Source organism: Asparagus officinalis, chromosome 5, assembly GCF_001876935.1.
Source record: "Asparagus officinalis chromosome 5, Aspof.V1, whole genome shotgun sequence".
In the NCBI taxonomy this organism is placed as follows: domain Eukaryota; kingdom Viridiplantae; phylum Streptophyta; class Magnoliopsida; order Asparagales; family Asparagaceae; genus Asparagus; species Asparagus officinalis.
In genome coordinates, this window is record NC_033798.1 from 129,464,037 (window position 1) to 129,482,241 (window position 18,205).

Here is an 18,205-nt window from a genome sequence, read left to right on the forward strand (position 1 = left end):
ATGTTCCCTATTGGTGGGTGAGTGAACAACCTAACACTCGGTGAATTCTGCTGCGCAATGATAGGAAGAGCCGACATCGAATGATCAAAAAGAAACATTGCCATGAACACTTGGTTACCACAAGCCAGTTATCCATGTGGTAACTTTTCTAACACCTCTAGTTTCAAATTCCGAAAGTTGAAAGGATTGAAATGCCACGCTTTCATGGTTCATATTTACGCCAGAATCAAACAAGCTTTTAACTTTTATTCCACACGAAATTTCTGTTCTCGTTGAGCTCATCTTACGACCTACAGTAGCCATATTATATTAAAATTAAAAAAAAGAAGCACAACCGTTATTATCAAAATTCAAATAATACCACGCATCAGCAGAGAGGTTCCGCGCTTCCCATTACCTATGTAAATATTCATTTGATGCATAAAAAGTCACCATGTTTCCCTGTGAAAGCATAACGATTTCTGAGCATCATAAAGTTTTGCTCTGGTTGTTTCAAGTGACAACTCAAATCTACAAAACAACCGACACAAAGGACCATTCACATACATCCCACAGAATTATAACCTCAAAAAGGCCATTGAAGCGGTTCACATTAGATAAGCAAAGCCTCCCCATCTAATTGTTTTGCATACTCCTCACAGGGCGTGGATAAAACATCATATAAAAGCCAACATACCGAAAGATTAAACATGAAACAAGTAACTGTACAAAAATTTTGTACAATGTTGATATTAGCGTGGAACTGAGTTTCTGATATCTCCCGTTCCACCGCACCAAATATTGTCTGTTACCCGAAGCTTTTCTAAATCCAACCCTACCCCTTTGTTAGGTCATTCTAATCTTCCAACTCAATGAGTTGAGCTCTCCTCTCAGCTGCCTTCTTCCTAACAAAGATACCCCATCTCATAGCTGCCTTGATCTTGAGCCATCCTACAACAGCTTTACCAGAGGAACGGCTACGATCCTCATCAAAGTTGAAGTTTGGACCAGGTGATGGCATAAAAGGCGAAAACCCATATCCATCATCGTGTAAATTAGAGCCTCCCATGCTAAAAACACGGAGTAAATGTTGCATATCTTCGTTCTCCAACATCTCATGGCTTCTCATCCGGATATCTTCCTCTGAGAAGAAATCATCAGCAACCCGAGTGCTTTCTTGGGGTTGAGACCAGTCGTCATAGGAGTTATCATTAGTGGGCTGAATCAATTGGCTAATAGGTTCAAACTCCAAGCTTTGGTGTTGAGGTGGAGCCAAAGCTAGGCTTGTGCTGTCGCTTCTTGTAAATTGAGTTTGGTTTGAACTAATGAACTGGTTTTGTGGGATAAATGAAGCGTCCTCAAATTGCATGCTGATATTGGGGGTCACCTCTTGCTGTGGAGGTTGATATCTACTCACTTGGTTCCCATTGTAACTGGAAGAACTGGAACCTGATGCACAAAAACAGTAAATAGTGAGCAAGGAGCAATATCAGCTCTTTATAATGTGTAATGGCATATGAGATCAAATAGTCCACTGAAGGTAACCTATCCACAATCAGTATAAATCTAATTTGGGGTACAATTTGTTCCACAAATAGGAATTGAATCTCACTCAAATCGAATTAAATTGATTCCTAGGTCAATTCAAACTCAGGCCAAGTACAAGAAGCTTATATAGTGGAAGAATTATGTAGATAGCTAAAGGTTAGATGATAGGCCATATTGCACAAGCCTTAAATCCAATTCTATGTTTCACTGAACTTGTATACTTTGGTATTTATGCATCACTTAATTGGAACCTAATGAGTATTATCCATCTCAAGACTGGCCTATGAAAGAAAAAGAAAGTAAAGAAAACTGTACTATGCAGCCTAAGGGAGATTAATGTTACTATTGTTTTGTATTCTCAAGTCCTGAATATTCTTTGGGATGTGCATCATAAGTGGCCACCTTGTACATAAGTCATAGGACGACTTCAAACAAAGCTTTACTTGTGTACAACTACCTCTTGCATGTTTTACTTGTTGAGGATTGATTTTAAGGTATTATTGACAAGTTCTGTTAACAACCATATCAAAATCTAAGATTGAATAGTGTGCTAAATTTTGTTTCTGTTTTAAGAGTTGGTTACCACCTGAAACCACTCCGACGTCCAATGAAGGCTGTACTACAGGAACTGTAATTGACACCTGCGGCTGAGCGACTTGCTGATCATATGAAGGTCGACAACTTGGTGCAACTGCTGGAGCTTTGTTGAGAGAAGTAGATGCCTTCTTGCTCTGCTTGAAGTTTAAAAGAGCTTTGCCATCATATTCTATGACATGCCTCCAGTTATCATATGCTCTTTTTACCAGTGTATCCACAAAAACCTGTGAACATTAAATGTCAGTGTAAGCTTCCTCAGAAAATCATCTTTCGCTATTTAATATTTTTCTTTAACGTTGAAGACCAAAGACTTAAATTCTAAAAATAATTTAACAGGTATCCTACTTAACTATCTAACAACACAAACCTATTACCATATAAACTATATCCGTGTAGAAATATTTACGATATTATAAGGATCAATGGCAAAGAAACTTATACAGAAAGAAGTGTGGATGACACGAGTATAATGCATGAATCAACATTACCATATAAACTATCTAACAACACAAACCTATTACCATATAAACTATATCCGTGTAGAAATATTTACGATATTATAAGGATCAATGGCAAAGAAATTTATACAGAAAGAAGTGTGGATGACACGAGTATAATGCATGAATCAACATTATTTTGAAACCAAAAAAATATTTTAAAGATCCATAAAACTACATATATAGAAGCATTTTATAACTAGTAACACCTTTAGTTGATAGCGAACTGCCCTGCTAGGCTTCTACTTGCCTTTTTTTGTAAATGAAAACTTGCAGTCAAACAATTACATGCCATGCCAATGTAACTTTTTTAATTTTAACTAAACCATATGATAAGAAGGATAGAAGCTTGAACTATCGTCTCTTGCACAACAAGAAATTCAGATAGCACCTCTATTAACATTGAAATGAAACTTCAACTAAAACAAATGTATCGAAGAACGTCACCAGCATACAGTCCAATAAACAGAATAAATAATACGATGTCAAAGCTGCAAACCTTCTGACTGTCAGTAAGACATTCTGCTGAGTAATACTGCCCATTAGCAATAAGGCCAGTAAACTCATAGATATTGTTAAATACAGCACCAATGCTCCTTGTTTCATCAGAATAGTAAATATAATGTTTTCCGCCCAAAACACATGTCTTCGCATGTTCCACAAGACTCTCCCACATCTTATTTGACATGCCACTTCCAAGAATCTACAAAAGAAAAAAGAAGATTCAGCAAAGCAATCAATAAGGAAACATTTTGCTTAAACTAAACTATCTTTAAATTCTCGCCTAAACTAAACTATCTTTAATTCTTACATTGCGCAATCTTTGAGAATCTCTGACAACAAGTCTAAGAAATTCTTCAACTGTAAAAATTCCAGATTTATTCAACCGCTTGTGGAATGAACCATCCTTCCCGATTTTTTCCAATCTCCAGACCTCATCCTTTAGAGCAGGTGGGTAGTGTTTCTTGTATACTGTAGAAAAAAGGAAAAAAGTGTTTAAAAGACAACTTTTTGAGGGGATTATAATGGAGAACTGCAATAAACATGTAGCAAACGCACATTCCCCTCTGTGATCTTTGACGGTAAAAGCTTCCGTTTTTGCCTCTCGAACGCGAATTCCCTCACAAAAGCCTGAAGCAACCTTCAGACCAAGCCTAAATTTTCTACTACGTATCCAGCTAGAATTGTCAGTAAATATAAGCTCTCCCAGGGTCCCAACACCTTCTTTAAGTGATACCTGCAAATCCCCAGTCAAGAGTGGCCTCTTTCCTTCTCGTTCTTTGACTACATGGCTTTCAAACTCTTCCTCCGTCCAGCCATCTTCATCTTCATTGTTGAAATCGCCCTCAAGAACAACAATGTCTAATTTTATAGACGCCTCAGGCCCTGATGTTACGACGTGGCCAGTATTTGCATCGAGCAATACAACATGAATTGCAGCTCCCTGCTCCCCTTCAACTTTACCTCCCGTAAACAGGCGCAGGGACAACCTTGACCTGAAATGCAACTGCAAGTTTCTTCCATCTGGACCTTCTATTTGCTTTGGAGGAGACCTGATTCACGAGATGTATGATAATAAGAGGTTTAGATTTGAATGAGTAATCAAGTATATTAAAATAAAATATAGTTAAGAAAAAATGATCTGAATAAAGTACAATACAGGAACTTGAATGAGTAGCCGCATCACAAAAAATAAAAAAACTAACATGGTAATGTTTTCAAAATGCTGTCAAATAAAATGCTCTTAAGCTCTGAGAAATGCTTCATACTTAAGTATTAATGTAAGACATAAATGTTACCTGACTACAAAGATGCATAAATGAATATCCTTCAGGTAACCATGGGATGTAGGAAATAGGAAATAAGAAATTCAATGTGACCAAAAGATTGAACAGGACTTATCTTTAAGCAGCCTTAAAACTAAAAGGCTGAACAAAATCCAGTAAAATAAGGTCACGTCATTTTAAAATAAACCATGAAAAAATGTTTACTGGCATATTTTAAAATTTTCAATTGCAGATGTACCATCAAAACCGAACCACACACAGGTTTCTTACTTCAAGGCGACGACAACGAAAATGGCTAGAGTAGGCGAATGTTAGTCATGAATATATAATCCATAAAATAAGATGATATAAAGTTCTATAGAAAAGATGTATCCAGCAGTAAGTATTAATAGAGTTAAAATATAAAGCAAGAACATATCCAGCAGCAAGTGTCAATATCCCGCACCTTCCACCAAGTCTAGCAGGACCCAACTTTGCTAAAGCACGCTCCACTTCTTCACTAACCTATACAAGCACAAAGAAAAACGCAGAACAATCAGACAAGCAACACAAAAGAAAAAAAATATGGAACACACTAAGACAGATAAAGAGGATACTATTTATTTATAAAGATAACGGGCTTTTAGAAGAAAATATGGAAAAAAACAATTCAGTAACCAACCAGAACATGCATTCACCAAATTGATAATCCATAACAGTTTGAATCAACAGAAAATTAAAAGAATCACTCATTAAGAGGATAAACAAATACATAAAACCGTTGCATCTAATATGCAAATTACCTATGACCTCAAAGCTTAAGCAAAAGTACCCTTCCGTTAAAAGTTTGATAACGAGCTACCAGAAAAATATAGCGAAATTGAGTAATGGCAATGGCTGGAGCATCATTCGTTGAGGTTTCATCCTTTTTTCTCAAAAAGAGAAGAATATAGCGGAAAAAAACACTTCAGTAACCTACTAGAACATGCATTCATCAAATTGATAATCCATAATAGTTTGAATCAACAGATAATTAAAAGAATAAAGCAATTAAGAGAATTAAAAAACAGATTTACATAAAATTGTTGCATCTAATATGCAAATTACCTATGACCTGCTAAAGCAAAGGAACCCTCTCGGTAAAAGTTTGATGTGATCCATTCTCTTTGTATGATGTATAACAGGAGATTAAAAAAAACATATGCGTGGGCATCAAAACTAACAAGTGTTGCATATTTCTTGGCAAGAAGATAAAAAAAAGGCTAAATGCCACTTAAATACCCTATTGTTTCACCACCTTTACACTTAAATACCCTAAGTTGTAAAAAGTAGCACTTTAAAACCCTTAGTTATAAAAAAATTGCACATTAGTACCTTTTGTTAGTTTTCATAGGAATATTTTTAGGAAATTGTCTTGACAACTAAAAAGTACGAAAGTGCTACTTTTTACAACTTAGGATATTAAAGTGCTAATTTCTTGCAATTTAGGGCATTAAAAGCGCTACTTTTTACAACTTAGAATATTAAAGTGTAAAGGTGATGAAACAATAGGGTATTTAAGTGTTAGTTTTCTATAACTTAGGGTATCAAAGTGCTACGTATTACAACTTAGGGTATTTAAGTGTAAAGGTGATGAAGTATTTAAGTGCCATTTAACCAAAAACCAAAGATGAGAAGTATCTGCAAGACTACGTGCCGAACTTTTACCAAGCACTTAAAGAAATAGAATTGGCCCCTGACAAGCTCTCATACTCATAAAACCCCAAAGAACAACATATGGAGGAAAATAACAAGTAAATTGGTACATATTTTACCTTAACAGAAACAAACAAGGTCATGCACCAATTGTTCACTTCTTGACATAGGAATGCCACTTACGCCTGTTTGAAATGGTGGGTCTTATTTGGAGTAGGGGGGAGGGATGCAAATTCAAGGTTTCGACATGACTTTCGTTCACAAAAATGAATGCTCATTTAAAAGAGATAAAAACAACACAAATAAACCACACGTAAAGAGTATGGCTATTAACATATAAGAAGACCGCACAGAAAAAGGCAAGTTCCAAGCATAGTCAAAAGATCTAAATTTATTCCATGGGTAAAGGATAAAATTCTTGATATGATAATGTTGTTGATGATACGTAATGACTATTGAGTGTGAAAAGTCAAAAGAACCACAATTTAGCTCAGCTGCAAATCATAAAATAAGTACCAGCAAAAATTGTTTATCTTACAACTCTACGGAGTATAGGCTCCAGTGATGAACACAGCCTCTGCAAACTATCCACCTTGAGTGCTTCAACAATAACACTGCACAGAACAATGATCCTCAATAAATAAATACAAAGATCTAACAAAATAAAAACCCTATAAGGATTTGTAAAATATATACAAACTAAATAGGAATTTATAAGAGATAAAATAAAGAGAGATGTTGCTACAGAGCTTTAAATAGGTCAGACAGGTAGAATAAATTAATACAGAGAAGCAAAAGTATTAATAGATTCAAACACAACGTCAAAAAATCAAACATCCTGCAAGTTTGACTTACATAAGCACCCTGCTCTTCTTCAAATGATTACATGTTTCACATTCTTGAACAGGAGTAAAATTTAACAGCTATACTTCTTCGTGTTCTTCTTCTTTAAAAAAAATTAACGGCTATACTTCTTCTTCTTCTTCTTCTTCTTTTTTGGGAGAAAAATGGCTATACTTCCTTTATGCTTTTTATTAAAGTAATGATATACTACATACAAGGTCAGTTGCCTAATTGCACTAAACTGGCTGCAAGATGTTAACGTTTGTTCCAACCTCTAACCGCATAGCCAATAGGAACACGACTAAAATGACTCCCTTACTACAAAACCTCTGAATCTAATTATTTCTCCTAAAGAGTCGACCAACCCACCCTTCAGAAGGTTTAACCTATTCACAAAGAAGAACATACATTTCCGCACAAAAAATAGAAAAAATAAACTAAAGGAGATCCCTTGTCAAAGTAGAAGCACAGACATCTAAATGAGCATGATTATTTCTTCAACAAGGGGATAGTACCATATATTATCAGAGTATATACTCCCCCTAACCCAAAGTTCAGAGTTGTTTAATTCTTTACAAATCACGAATATTCTCATAGAAAGACACTACGCAGACATTTCCAGTAGCAAAGGAACCCATGAGAAATTAGTAAATAGTATCAAAAATTAAAACAAAAACCTTATGACAAATACAACTGCATACATCGATTTTCTATCACACCGTTTTCCAGTTGAAAACCCTAGAATGCAAATCCTACACAAGCATCAGAAATCAAGGTAACTAACAGCGACCGATTAGATTTTTACCTAGCGAGAGCTGGGACCTTGGGGCGCTTGGCCTCGGGCTGCTTATCTTCGCCATCGTGATCCTGATCCAAACCCCTTTTCTCTCTCGCCATCGACAGCTTCCTCTCTAGAAACTTCCCGTTCGTCTTCTGCATTCTTCAAACCCTAGATCCCTCAGATCTGAAACCACAAATTCCACCCCCAACAACCAAATCCCTACAAACAAATGACAGATTTAAAGCGTGAGATCCATCGGAACCCCAGCCAAAATCTCATAAAATAAGGGGTTTGGAAAGTTACGAGACTGTTAATTTTTTCGCCTGAGAATGAGAGAGAGAGAGGGGGGGAGATTCTCTTTCTCGTTCTTTGATTTTAATGGCGGCCGAAAAAATTGTGGGTTTCTGCGCTGCGGTCTCTCTGTACTTATCACCTCTGCTTTTTGACGGCTCTTTTTTTTTATTATTGAATAACGGTAATGTTTCATATACACCCTTAACGTTATTGATATTTAATATTATTACATAAATCATCACAATCGCTAATAAACCATTCAATTTAAGGAATAAAATTATGATATTCTTTTAAATTAATTAATCTGAGACTATTAAAAATATATATACAAAATATCTGACTCAAATGAAGGGCTTATTACTTTAATAATAATACATTATACATTTTTTTTGTAACGATTGATTTAATCAAAAGTATCTTCGTTCTTTCCAAACTTTTAATTATTTTAATAGAAAATTACTTTATCGTTCTTCAAAGGTTACAGTGGACAGTAAAATTAAGGAATTGCGTAACATGGGAGTACAAAGCAGCTACGATGATTTTCGAATATAATTGTTAAAATTATCTATAATTCTGAGGATTCTTTGATTATCTAAATAGAAGAAGGTTAGCAATATACTTTGTCGCAACGCATGCGTGGATATAGGGATGGCCCATGGTGGGCTGATGGCCCATGGTGGTTGCTGGGCCCACGCGCTTTTGGATTTAATGTGGGTTCAAATATCTAGAGTCGGGGGTTTGTAAATATCTAGAGTCGGGGGTTTGTAAACATGTTATTAGCTTTGTTTATGACTTAGCTGTTTTTTATATGAAAAATGATAGGGGCACACCCCTAACCATAATCTTAACCACACCTCCTCTTTCATTTGCTACAGTGCACTGGGTCCCACATGAGATTTTAAACTTTTAAAATCTCATGTGAGACCCGGTGCGCTGTAGCAAATGAGAGAGAGGTGTGGTTGGGGGTGTGCCCCTAGTGCCAAATGCAAGATCAAACGTACGCAAAATTCATGTATTTGGATACGTAATTTGCTAACGTCCATCGTCAGCAATAGAAGAGAAAATCTGAACGGTCGAAAATTGATGCATTTAAAATGATGTAGCTTTCTATCACTTTTTGGGTAGTCTTATTTTGGAGAGAATAGCTCACACATTGATCCTTAACATAAGAGAGAGAGATCAAGATAAGAATATGGATTTGGTGGCGTGTCATGTGATGTCAACCGTTTGCTCAAAATGACATCTTTTTGCATGGATAGTTAATGTTCTAAAATTTTCTAACCAAAAAAGAAAAATGAAAGGAAGAGGAAAAAATGTTCTTTTATTGATTTTCTCCATCTGAACATTTTACAATGTTTTTTTCCTTTAAAAAAAATAGTATTTGTAAATTAATTTTTGTTGATGCTCAATATCAAACAGCCGATTAATCCATAAGAGAATGGTCGCGAGTTGATGAAGGATGATGGAGGGACCGTTCTTTTATGCCTAATTCTCAAAAGATGGCTTGATGTCCACGCTGCACAAACAAGAATAACCCGTGAGAGGGCGGGAACCGGTTCCCCCGTGGTTCCTCCAACGGTCAAGTTAGTAAAACTCGAGTGGAGAAGTGGAAGGTCAAGAACCGATGTGATTTTTAAGGTGGCAAGGTGTGTGCCCAGAGGATCTACGTGAGCTCCTGTATGGACGAAGAACTGTGTGTTCTTGTTTTTGTGTCATCTATGCTTTAGAGGGTTTTAGATTGCTCACCTCCCTCACTGGCGATGGCCAATAGCATTTGTATATATAGAGGATGATCCTCTGCAGACTGGTCACTTCGGCCATGTAAATGGCGGTGACAAAGTGTGAGCTGGAAAGTGAGTCTTCCTTCGCTTCACAGGTGTCGACTGACGACTGGAGGGGAAATCACTTCGTCACGGGAGAGGGTGTCTTTGCATTCTCCAGGAAGTGATTGATAGCGTGACAGAAGTTACGTGGGCATATTGAATCATCCCTCGCTTTTCAGGTGTCGACTGGTGACTGGAGGGGAAGTCACTTCGACATGGGAGAGGGTGTTTCCGCATTTTCCGGGAAGTTGTTGAGTTGACAAGTCATAGAGACTTATCAGGCCAAAATCCAGATAAGGCTTGTCCGAGGTGGACGGAGATGTCGACATATGCTCTGGGATAGAGGCTTGGAGCTGGGATCGAATTCTCAATTTAATTGATAGCAGGGGATGTCCCTCCAGTTGCTTTTGAGAATTGCCCAGTGAGTGGTCGAGTGCCCTAAGTAGGGTCGTCCTTTATGATAGGGTCGAAGACACCGCCTTTTGCGTTGACTCCAGGAATGTCGGCCTGTCCGACTGGTTAGAACGTTGTCTCGTCTCAACTAATAATCGTCTCTTGAGTCGATATAAAGATGTCGACTTGTATAGGAGGTCAGGATCTCTCGTGCCGACCAATATCGCTTTTGATGACGACACCAGAGAGTCGACTTGATAAGTTAGTGAGGGCCGAGTCCTCTATGGTCGTGTCTTGGGTTTGTCCCTGATAAGGTACCAATGTCTTATAATTAGCCATGATGGTCGAGTTGTATTGGAGGATTCGATCATCTGTCGTGCCTTGGGCTTATAATTCGACTAAGGAATCAAATGCTTAGAACTTTTGAAAGTTGACTAGGGCTCTCATTGTATCATTTTACAAATATCCGTATCTTGGGTGAGTGAACACCATAACAATTTTGAAAAGGTATTTTTCAGAAATTTAAAAAAAAAAAATTAGTTGACCTGCCAAACTAGTCACGGATTACACTTAAATGTTATGTGTTTCTAACCTATTAATCTAATGATCGTGATTAAACAAACCTGTAACATAAGACTAAAACACCATGTGAGGGAACGTCCCGAATGTTAATTTGTAAGCACGATAGCTTGTGTTTATAGATAATTTATTTGCATAGATTAAGGGCTCGTTATGATTTGGACTTATAGTGAAGGAGAGTTAATGGGAACAAGTAAACCTTGTGTGGGAAACTAGTAAGAGGAGTCAATGAGCCTCGTTTCAGAAGTTTAATAAAGTGAGGGGAATATATGTAAACTTACATAATTAACATTGCATGTAAGTTAACTAAGTCATTTTATTATTAGAAGTTAAATAAATGAACAAATTTTCGAATTAAACCCATTTAATTTTTTAATTATAAAAATCGACTCAATCATCTTTTTATTAGTAAAACCGACCCATTTCGTGCCACGTCAGCAGCGTGGCCACGAAATGGGTCGGTTTTTTTTAAATAACGCCGCTAAATAGTCGGGATTGCCAACCCCGACTATTTAGTTATGTCGGGATTGGCAACCCCGACTATTTAGCCATAGGCAAGCTAAAATAGTCGGGGTTTCCAACCCCGACTAATTTAGGCCCCTCTCTAATTGGTCGGGGTTGGCAACCCCGATCATTTGGCAGAGAGGTAGCTGATATTTATTTTGCTATGACAAAATGGTCGGGTTTGGGAACCCCGACCGTTTCGTGTTCGTGCACAAAATGGTCGGGGTTCCCAACCCCGACCATTTGGCAGACTCTTCCAGCTGAACATAGCTGGAAATACGAACTCCGCTGGAAATTCAAACTCGTGCTGTTACATATCAATCCACAATGCAATCACAATCACAATAACACACATACCAATCAATAATCTCAACATTAAAAATCCATAATCAATCGGATACATACCATGCAATTCACATACTAATAATCAATACTCAATCGAATACATAATATTTAGTTTCAAACGCAAACATCCTATCAATACTCAATCAGATACATAATATTCAGTTTCAATCGGATACAACTCCATTTCCTCTCCCTCTCCCTCTCCCTCTCCCCCTCCCTCTCCCCCTGACATGTTCACCTTCGACGTGAGCTCGGATCAGTTCCTCGTCCGGTTGTGTGTGAAGTTGGGAGTGCATGACATCCTCATCGACTCGAACCGACTGTGAACATCCGGCTTGGGCCTGCTGTGAGCCGCCAGCTTCATCATGTGCACCGCTTGAGCCTACCCCTGTGTGTCCTCGGAACCGGCGACGACCGTACTCAATTGGTCGCTCCTCACGTCCATCTCGTCTTGCATTACGCGTCCTTTGAAGAGCGGACCGAATCTTTTTGATCATGCGAAGGAACGTGTTCCTCCGTCCTGGCTCGGTAGTCGTTCGGATTGCATCATGCGCCATAGTAGAAAGTTCCTCGAGCTCTTGTACCTATACAATAAAAACCCCAAGAAAGCTATTATGATTTGGATGATAATAAAATAAAACTCACAAGATAACTGTATATTTTGCTTATACACTTACCAACTCTCTCTCAACTGGGCCTCTTGGTATGTATTCCTTAGGGGCTTTGTTCTCCTGAAATATCCACCGGCGAGTAATCCCCCAATACCACCGCAAATACATACCTAGGTCAGGTGTGTCAACCCTCTCCATCACCAACTGTTCTTCCCTGTTATCCCACCTCCCGATGTAAGCACTATGAATATGTTCCCAATCTTGATGATGTGCACCTTTTCTGGGATTTCTCTCTATTATCTCCACAGGGCCCGGGATATGTTGTTGTAGCCCAAATTGTCGGAGCACATGGTCGGGCACGTGCATCTCGACAATCTCAAAACATATGATCGGGACGCGAGCACGCTACACATCTGGCTCTTCTGTGCATATATCTGGTAGTGACTCTAAAACTTGTTCATATGGCATCCACTTGACCTATAAAAAGATAAAGTAAAGCAGATTTCAGTAATAAATTATGTAATGATTGAAAATTTTTAGATATTATGATTTAATACATGTTCGTCCTCCATTTGATCGAGCTCGTTCCTATAGAAGTTTTCATGGCCCTTTGGTGAGGTATGCCAAGATCTAGATACATTCCATCTAATTTATATACAATGAGTTAGTATAAATTAAAATAAATGTATAAAATTACATGTAATCATATATTTTTTTAAACAACTTAGTAATACCTGCAGCCTAACGGAATATGGCCATCGAGAGTATGTGCCTCTCTCAAATCTGGGCAACCCAAATACAATCTCTCCCAAGACCATATTTGTAGCAGAGTGAGACAACCCTTGAATTCTTTGTTTTGAACAAGAGCCACTTTGGTCATCTCCCTATACAGATACACTAACACGTCACTCCCCCATGACAATCCCCCACAATCCACAAGATCCTCCAGGAGTGGCAACCACCTCACGTGCACCAAAACCTTCGTGGAATCCAGGAATAGAATAGTACCGATCATGTGAAGTATGTATGCACGGGCATACATCTTGACGATCTCCTCGGTCACATCGATCGGAACATTCATAAAATTGTTTCTCAACCATTCAAGTTTGATCCTTCCACCCCTTATGTGAGGAACTTGACCCAACAATGCTTCACACTTGTCTGACCAGTTGAAGTCGTCGCTACCTGTGACAGCATCTCCATCCACTCGGAGTCCAAGCAAAACCCCTACATCCTGCAATGTAATCGTCGACTCTCCTTGGCGCAGGTGGAATGTGTTTGTCTCGGGCCTCCATCGTTCAACCAGTGCCGTCAAGAGAGCCCAATCAAGTCTCACCCATTTAATTTGTGAGCACTCAAAGAAGCGTGCTTGACGGACATAATATTGGACATGTGGATCGGTCAACTCCCAGCTCGAGTGTGCACGAGTGTGATCAACGATAGTAATGCTCGGAGCCTGCATATAATAAACGGTGCAAATGTTCAGTAACAACCAATAACTTAGAATAATCCTTGAATGAAAATGTAATTAATAAAGGACCGATGTCGATCTAATTACCTCCCCAGTGTCAATCTTCGCGGATCGATGTCAAGGTTGGTCATAAAGGACCTCATACGTCAATGGCCCCGCCTCCATATCTGCACATATGATGATATAAATGAAGCACATATGATGATATAATGAAGTAGAATATAATGAAGTATAAACGAAGTTGAATAATTAACAAAGAATAGAATAATTATACCCATTAATTGCTATTTATTTGGATTGGTGGGACAATGAGATCTCCTGTGGCCCGGTTGTCTACAATATTCACATCTATTTGTTTTTGGAACTCCTTCCCGACCTCCATCCATCATAGACTTTATGTTTTGGAGAGAAAACCCTAGATTTCTACGTGTCAAAAGAGGAGAGAAGGGAGAGAAAGTACCTGTTAGATCTTTCACCCCTAAAATTTCGCACAAAACTTGAGGTTGAAAGCTGCGATCCGTGGCTCAAAGAGTGTTTGGGAGGAGGAGAACGACAAAAATGAGAGAGAAAGGCGGCTGGAACCGAACAGGAGGGAGGAGAGTGAAGTCGTGACCTTTATATAGGTCGCGGGCCCAGTGAACAAATAGTCGGGGTTGTGAACCCCAACTATTGTCACTTAGCTGTTTTCACCGCTCGGCGACTGGGCCAGAGGTCTCTGCCATATAGTCGGGTTTCTACCTCTCTGCCAAATGGTCGGGGTTGCCAACGCCGACCAATTAGAGAAGGGCCTAAATTAGTCGGGATTGAAAACCCCGACTATTTTAGCTTGTCCATAGCTAAATAGTCGGGGTTGCCAACCCCGACATAACTAAATAGTCGGGGTTGGCAACCCCGACTATTTAGCGGCGTCATTTAAAAAAAACGATCCATTTCGTGGCCACGCTGTTGACGTGACACGAAATGGGTCGGTTTTTCTAATAAAAAGATGATTGAGTCGATTTTTATAATAAAAAAATTAAATGAGTTTAATTCAAAATTTTGTTCTTAAATAAATGGTAAAATAGTCTCTTCATATATAATTGTTTTTTGGGAAAAATGCTTCCAGCCCCCAAAAGCTAAGGAAACGTGCTTCCCACCCCTAAGATTTTGTCAACGGGTGTTTTACCCCCAAAAATAAAGATTCTGTTCTCTGAGCCCCCAAAACATAAAATCCAAGACATTAAAATATGTGAAGACCGTAATACCCTTCTCTCTCTCTCTTTCTTTTTTTATTAAAATATGATGAAGATTATTTTATTATTTTCGTTTTCTCTCTCTCTTTATCATGATGTACTGAGATGATAGTTGAAATGATTGATGAGGATTATTTTATTATTTTCATTTTTTATTATTCTGGTTGTTTGTATTGGGAGATTGTTAAAGTTACGGGTTAATTGTTAAGGTTACGAATTAATTGTTAATGTTACGGGTCAATTGTTAAGGTTATAAATTCTCTCTCTCTCCCTCTCTCCCTCTCTCTCTCTCTCTCTCTTTATTAAAATATGATGAGGATTATTTTATTATTTTTATTTTCTCTCTCTCTTTACCATGATGTACTAAGATGATAGTTAAAATGATTGATGAGGATTATTTTATTATTTTTGTTTTTTATTATTTTGGTTGTTTGTATTGGGAGATTGTTAAAGTTACGGGTTAATTGTTAAGGTTACGAATTAATTGTTAATGTTACGGGTCAATTGTTAAGGTTATGAATCCTCTCTCTCTCTCTCTCTCTCTCTCTCTATCATGATGTTTCTTTGATGATATTGAAATGATTAAAGAGGATTATTATTTTATTATTTTTATTTTTTATTTTTTTTATATTTTTAGAATATTCGTTGTTAAGGATAATGGTTGGTTAGAAATGTTATGCATTGATTGTTAAGGTTACGAGTTAGTTGTTAAGGTTAAGGGTTTGTTGTTAAGGTTATGAGTTTGTTGTGTAGGTTACGGATTTGTTATTAAGGTTACGAGTTTAATTGTTAAGGTTACGAGTTTAATTGTTAAGGTTACGTGTTTAATTATTAAGGTTACGTATTTAATTGTTAATATTACGGGTTTAATTGTTACGGTTACGGTTTATTAATTGTTAAGGTTACGGTTTAATTGTTAAGGTTACGGGTTTAATTGTTAAGGTTACGTGTTTAATTGTTAAGGTTACGATTTTAATTGTTATGATTACGGGTCAATTGTTAAGGTTATGGATCCCTTCTCTCTCTCCCTCGTAACCTTAACAATTAAACCCGTAACCTTAACAATTAAATCGTAACATTAACAATTAAACCGGTAACCTTAACAATTAAACTCATAACCTTAACAATTAAACCGTAACCTTAACAATTAAACCGTAACCTTAATAATTAAACCCGTAACCTTAACAATTAAAACCGTAACCGTAATAATTAAACCCGTAACTTTAACAATTCAAACCGTAACCTTAACAATTAAACCCGTAACCTTAACAATTAAACCCGTAACCTTAACAATTAAACCCGTAACCTTAACAATTAAACTCATAACCTTAACAATTAAACCGTAACCTTAACAATTAATAAACCATAACCGTAACAATTAAACCCGTAACCTTAACAATTAAATATGTAACATTAACAATTAAACCCGTAACCTTAACAATTAAACCCGTAACATTAACAATTAAACCCGTAACATTAACAACAAATCTGTAACCTACACAACAAACCCATAACCTTAACAACCAATCCGTAACCTTAATAATCAATGCATAACCTTTACAACCAACCATTATCCTTAACAACGAATATTCTAAAAATACAAAAAGAATAAAAAATGAAAATAATAAAATAATAATCCTCTTTAATCATTTTAATATCATCAAAGAAACATCATGAGAGAGAGAGAGAGAGAGAGAGGATTCATAACCTTAACAATTGACCCATAACATTAACAATTAATTCGTAACCTTAACAATTAACCCGTAACTTTAACAATCTCCCAATACAAACAACCAAAATAATAAAAAACAAAAATAATAAAATAATCCTCATCAATCATTTCAACTATCATCTTAGTACATCATGATAAAGAGAGAGAGAAAACAAAAATAATAAAATAATCCTCATCATATTTTAATAAAAAAAGAAAGAGAGAGAGAGAGAGAGGATTCATAACCTTAACAATTAACCCGTAACATTAACAATTAACTCGTAACATTAACAATTAACCCGTAACTTTAACAATCTCCCAATACAAACAACCAAAATAATAAAAAACAAAAAATAATAAAATAATCCTCATCAATCATTTCAACTATCATCTCAGTACATCATGATAAAGAGAGAGAGAGAAAAAAATAATAAAATAATCCTCATCATATTTTAATAAAAAAAGAAAGAGAGAGAGAAGGGTATTATGGTCTTTACATATTTTAATGTCTTGGGTTTTGTGTTTTGGTGGCTCAGAGAACAGAATCTTTATTTTTGGGGGTAAAACACCCATTGACAAAGTCTTAGGGGTGGGAAGCACATTTCCTTAGCTTTTGGGGGCTGGAAGCATTTTTCCCTTGTTTTTTTTATCAGAAGTTCCCTCAACCTCCCTTCACCCTAGTTACACCCCAAATTGGGGGATAAGAAAACCAGCTCAAACTACTCTAAATTATCCCAGAGACCCTACCACACCATTAGGAATATTTGTTCACCGATTTCATCTAATCTTAATGATTAATACTCCTCTCCGTCACTTGTTGCTACGCGTCATGAAAATGCTTAACCTATGTGCTCTAAAGAAACATCGAAGTAGATGTTTGATGCCCATCAAATTCCCAAGATTTTTTTGGCCGTCCGAACTCTGCCTTTATCAAAACCTGCCCATTTAGCCATTTTACCTTTTTTGTCTCTTCCGAGGGGTTACCCTCCACCGGCTGTCTCAAGATAAGCAACATAAATTTACTAATCATGTTTAGGTCGCTACCGCCACTAATTAAGCAGCTAAAATACAATCAAATAACGCCAAATGAGGACATGAATTGCTTACTAGACTCCATTTATACATCTCTTTTCAAAGTTTTTTTTTTTTTGCTTTGGTGACATCAAAAGCTTATATTATCGATCGTTCTTTAATTATCAAGCCAATTGCTTACAGGGTAGCTAGTGTTCCTCAAAGGAAACATGCCAAGATTAAAGGGAGCATTGAGTGAATCAAATGTTTAAAAATTTCGTTGTGGCTATCTGCTCCCTAGAGCCAATACAAGGTGTTGCATCTTATTGGCCATTGAGTAGAGAGAATGACGTGGATTTTTTAACTTATTAGCTATATAAGTGATATATGTATGTATATAATAGTGTAATAATTAAGATTACCAATGTGTTGCATCTTTCTCCCTCTTGTAGATTGGTTAGGAGAATTATATACTGTCACGTTCACTTTGGAAGAACTATTTCTAATTGAGGTAATTGGTTAATG

At 37.0% G+C, this 18,205-nt stretch overlaps 1 protein-coding gene across 1 annotated transcript; it reads right to left on the reverse strand.

Annotated features, from left to right (window-relative positions):
* On the reverse strand, positions 524-8,132 carry LOC109841326 (calmodulin-binding protein 60 C-like). Its single transcript, XM_020410261.1, has 9 exons — positions 8,010-8,132; positions 7,731-7,925; positions 6,621-6,696; positions 4,854-4,912; positions 3,681-4,174; positions 3,433-3,593; positions 3,121-3,324; positions 2,114-2,348; positions 524-1,428 (listed from the first exon to the last, which is right to left on the reverse strand). Exons 2-9 carry the CDS (start codon positions 7,862-7,864, stop codon positions 836-838), a joined length of 1,956 nt encoding a protein of 651 aa, XP_020265850.1. The 5' UTR covers positions 7,865-7,925; positions 8,010-8,132; the 3' UTR covers positions 524-835.

Bases quoted from the DNA above. Each gene is read 5' to 3' on its own strand.
- LOC109841326 (XM_020410261.1), bottom strand. From the start codon at position 7,864: ATGCAGAAGACGAACGGGAAGTTTCTAGAGAGGAAGCTGTCGATGGCG. The intron at 4,175-4,853 runs GTGCGGGATATT...CTCGTGAATCAG, and splicing joins CCTGCTAGACTTGGTGGAAG to GTCTCCTCCAAAGCAAATAG. The intron at 1,429-2,113 runs GTGGTAACCAAC...TTTGTGCATCAG, and splicing joins GGACGTCGGAGTGGTTTCAG to GTTCCAGTTCTTCCAGTTAC.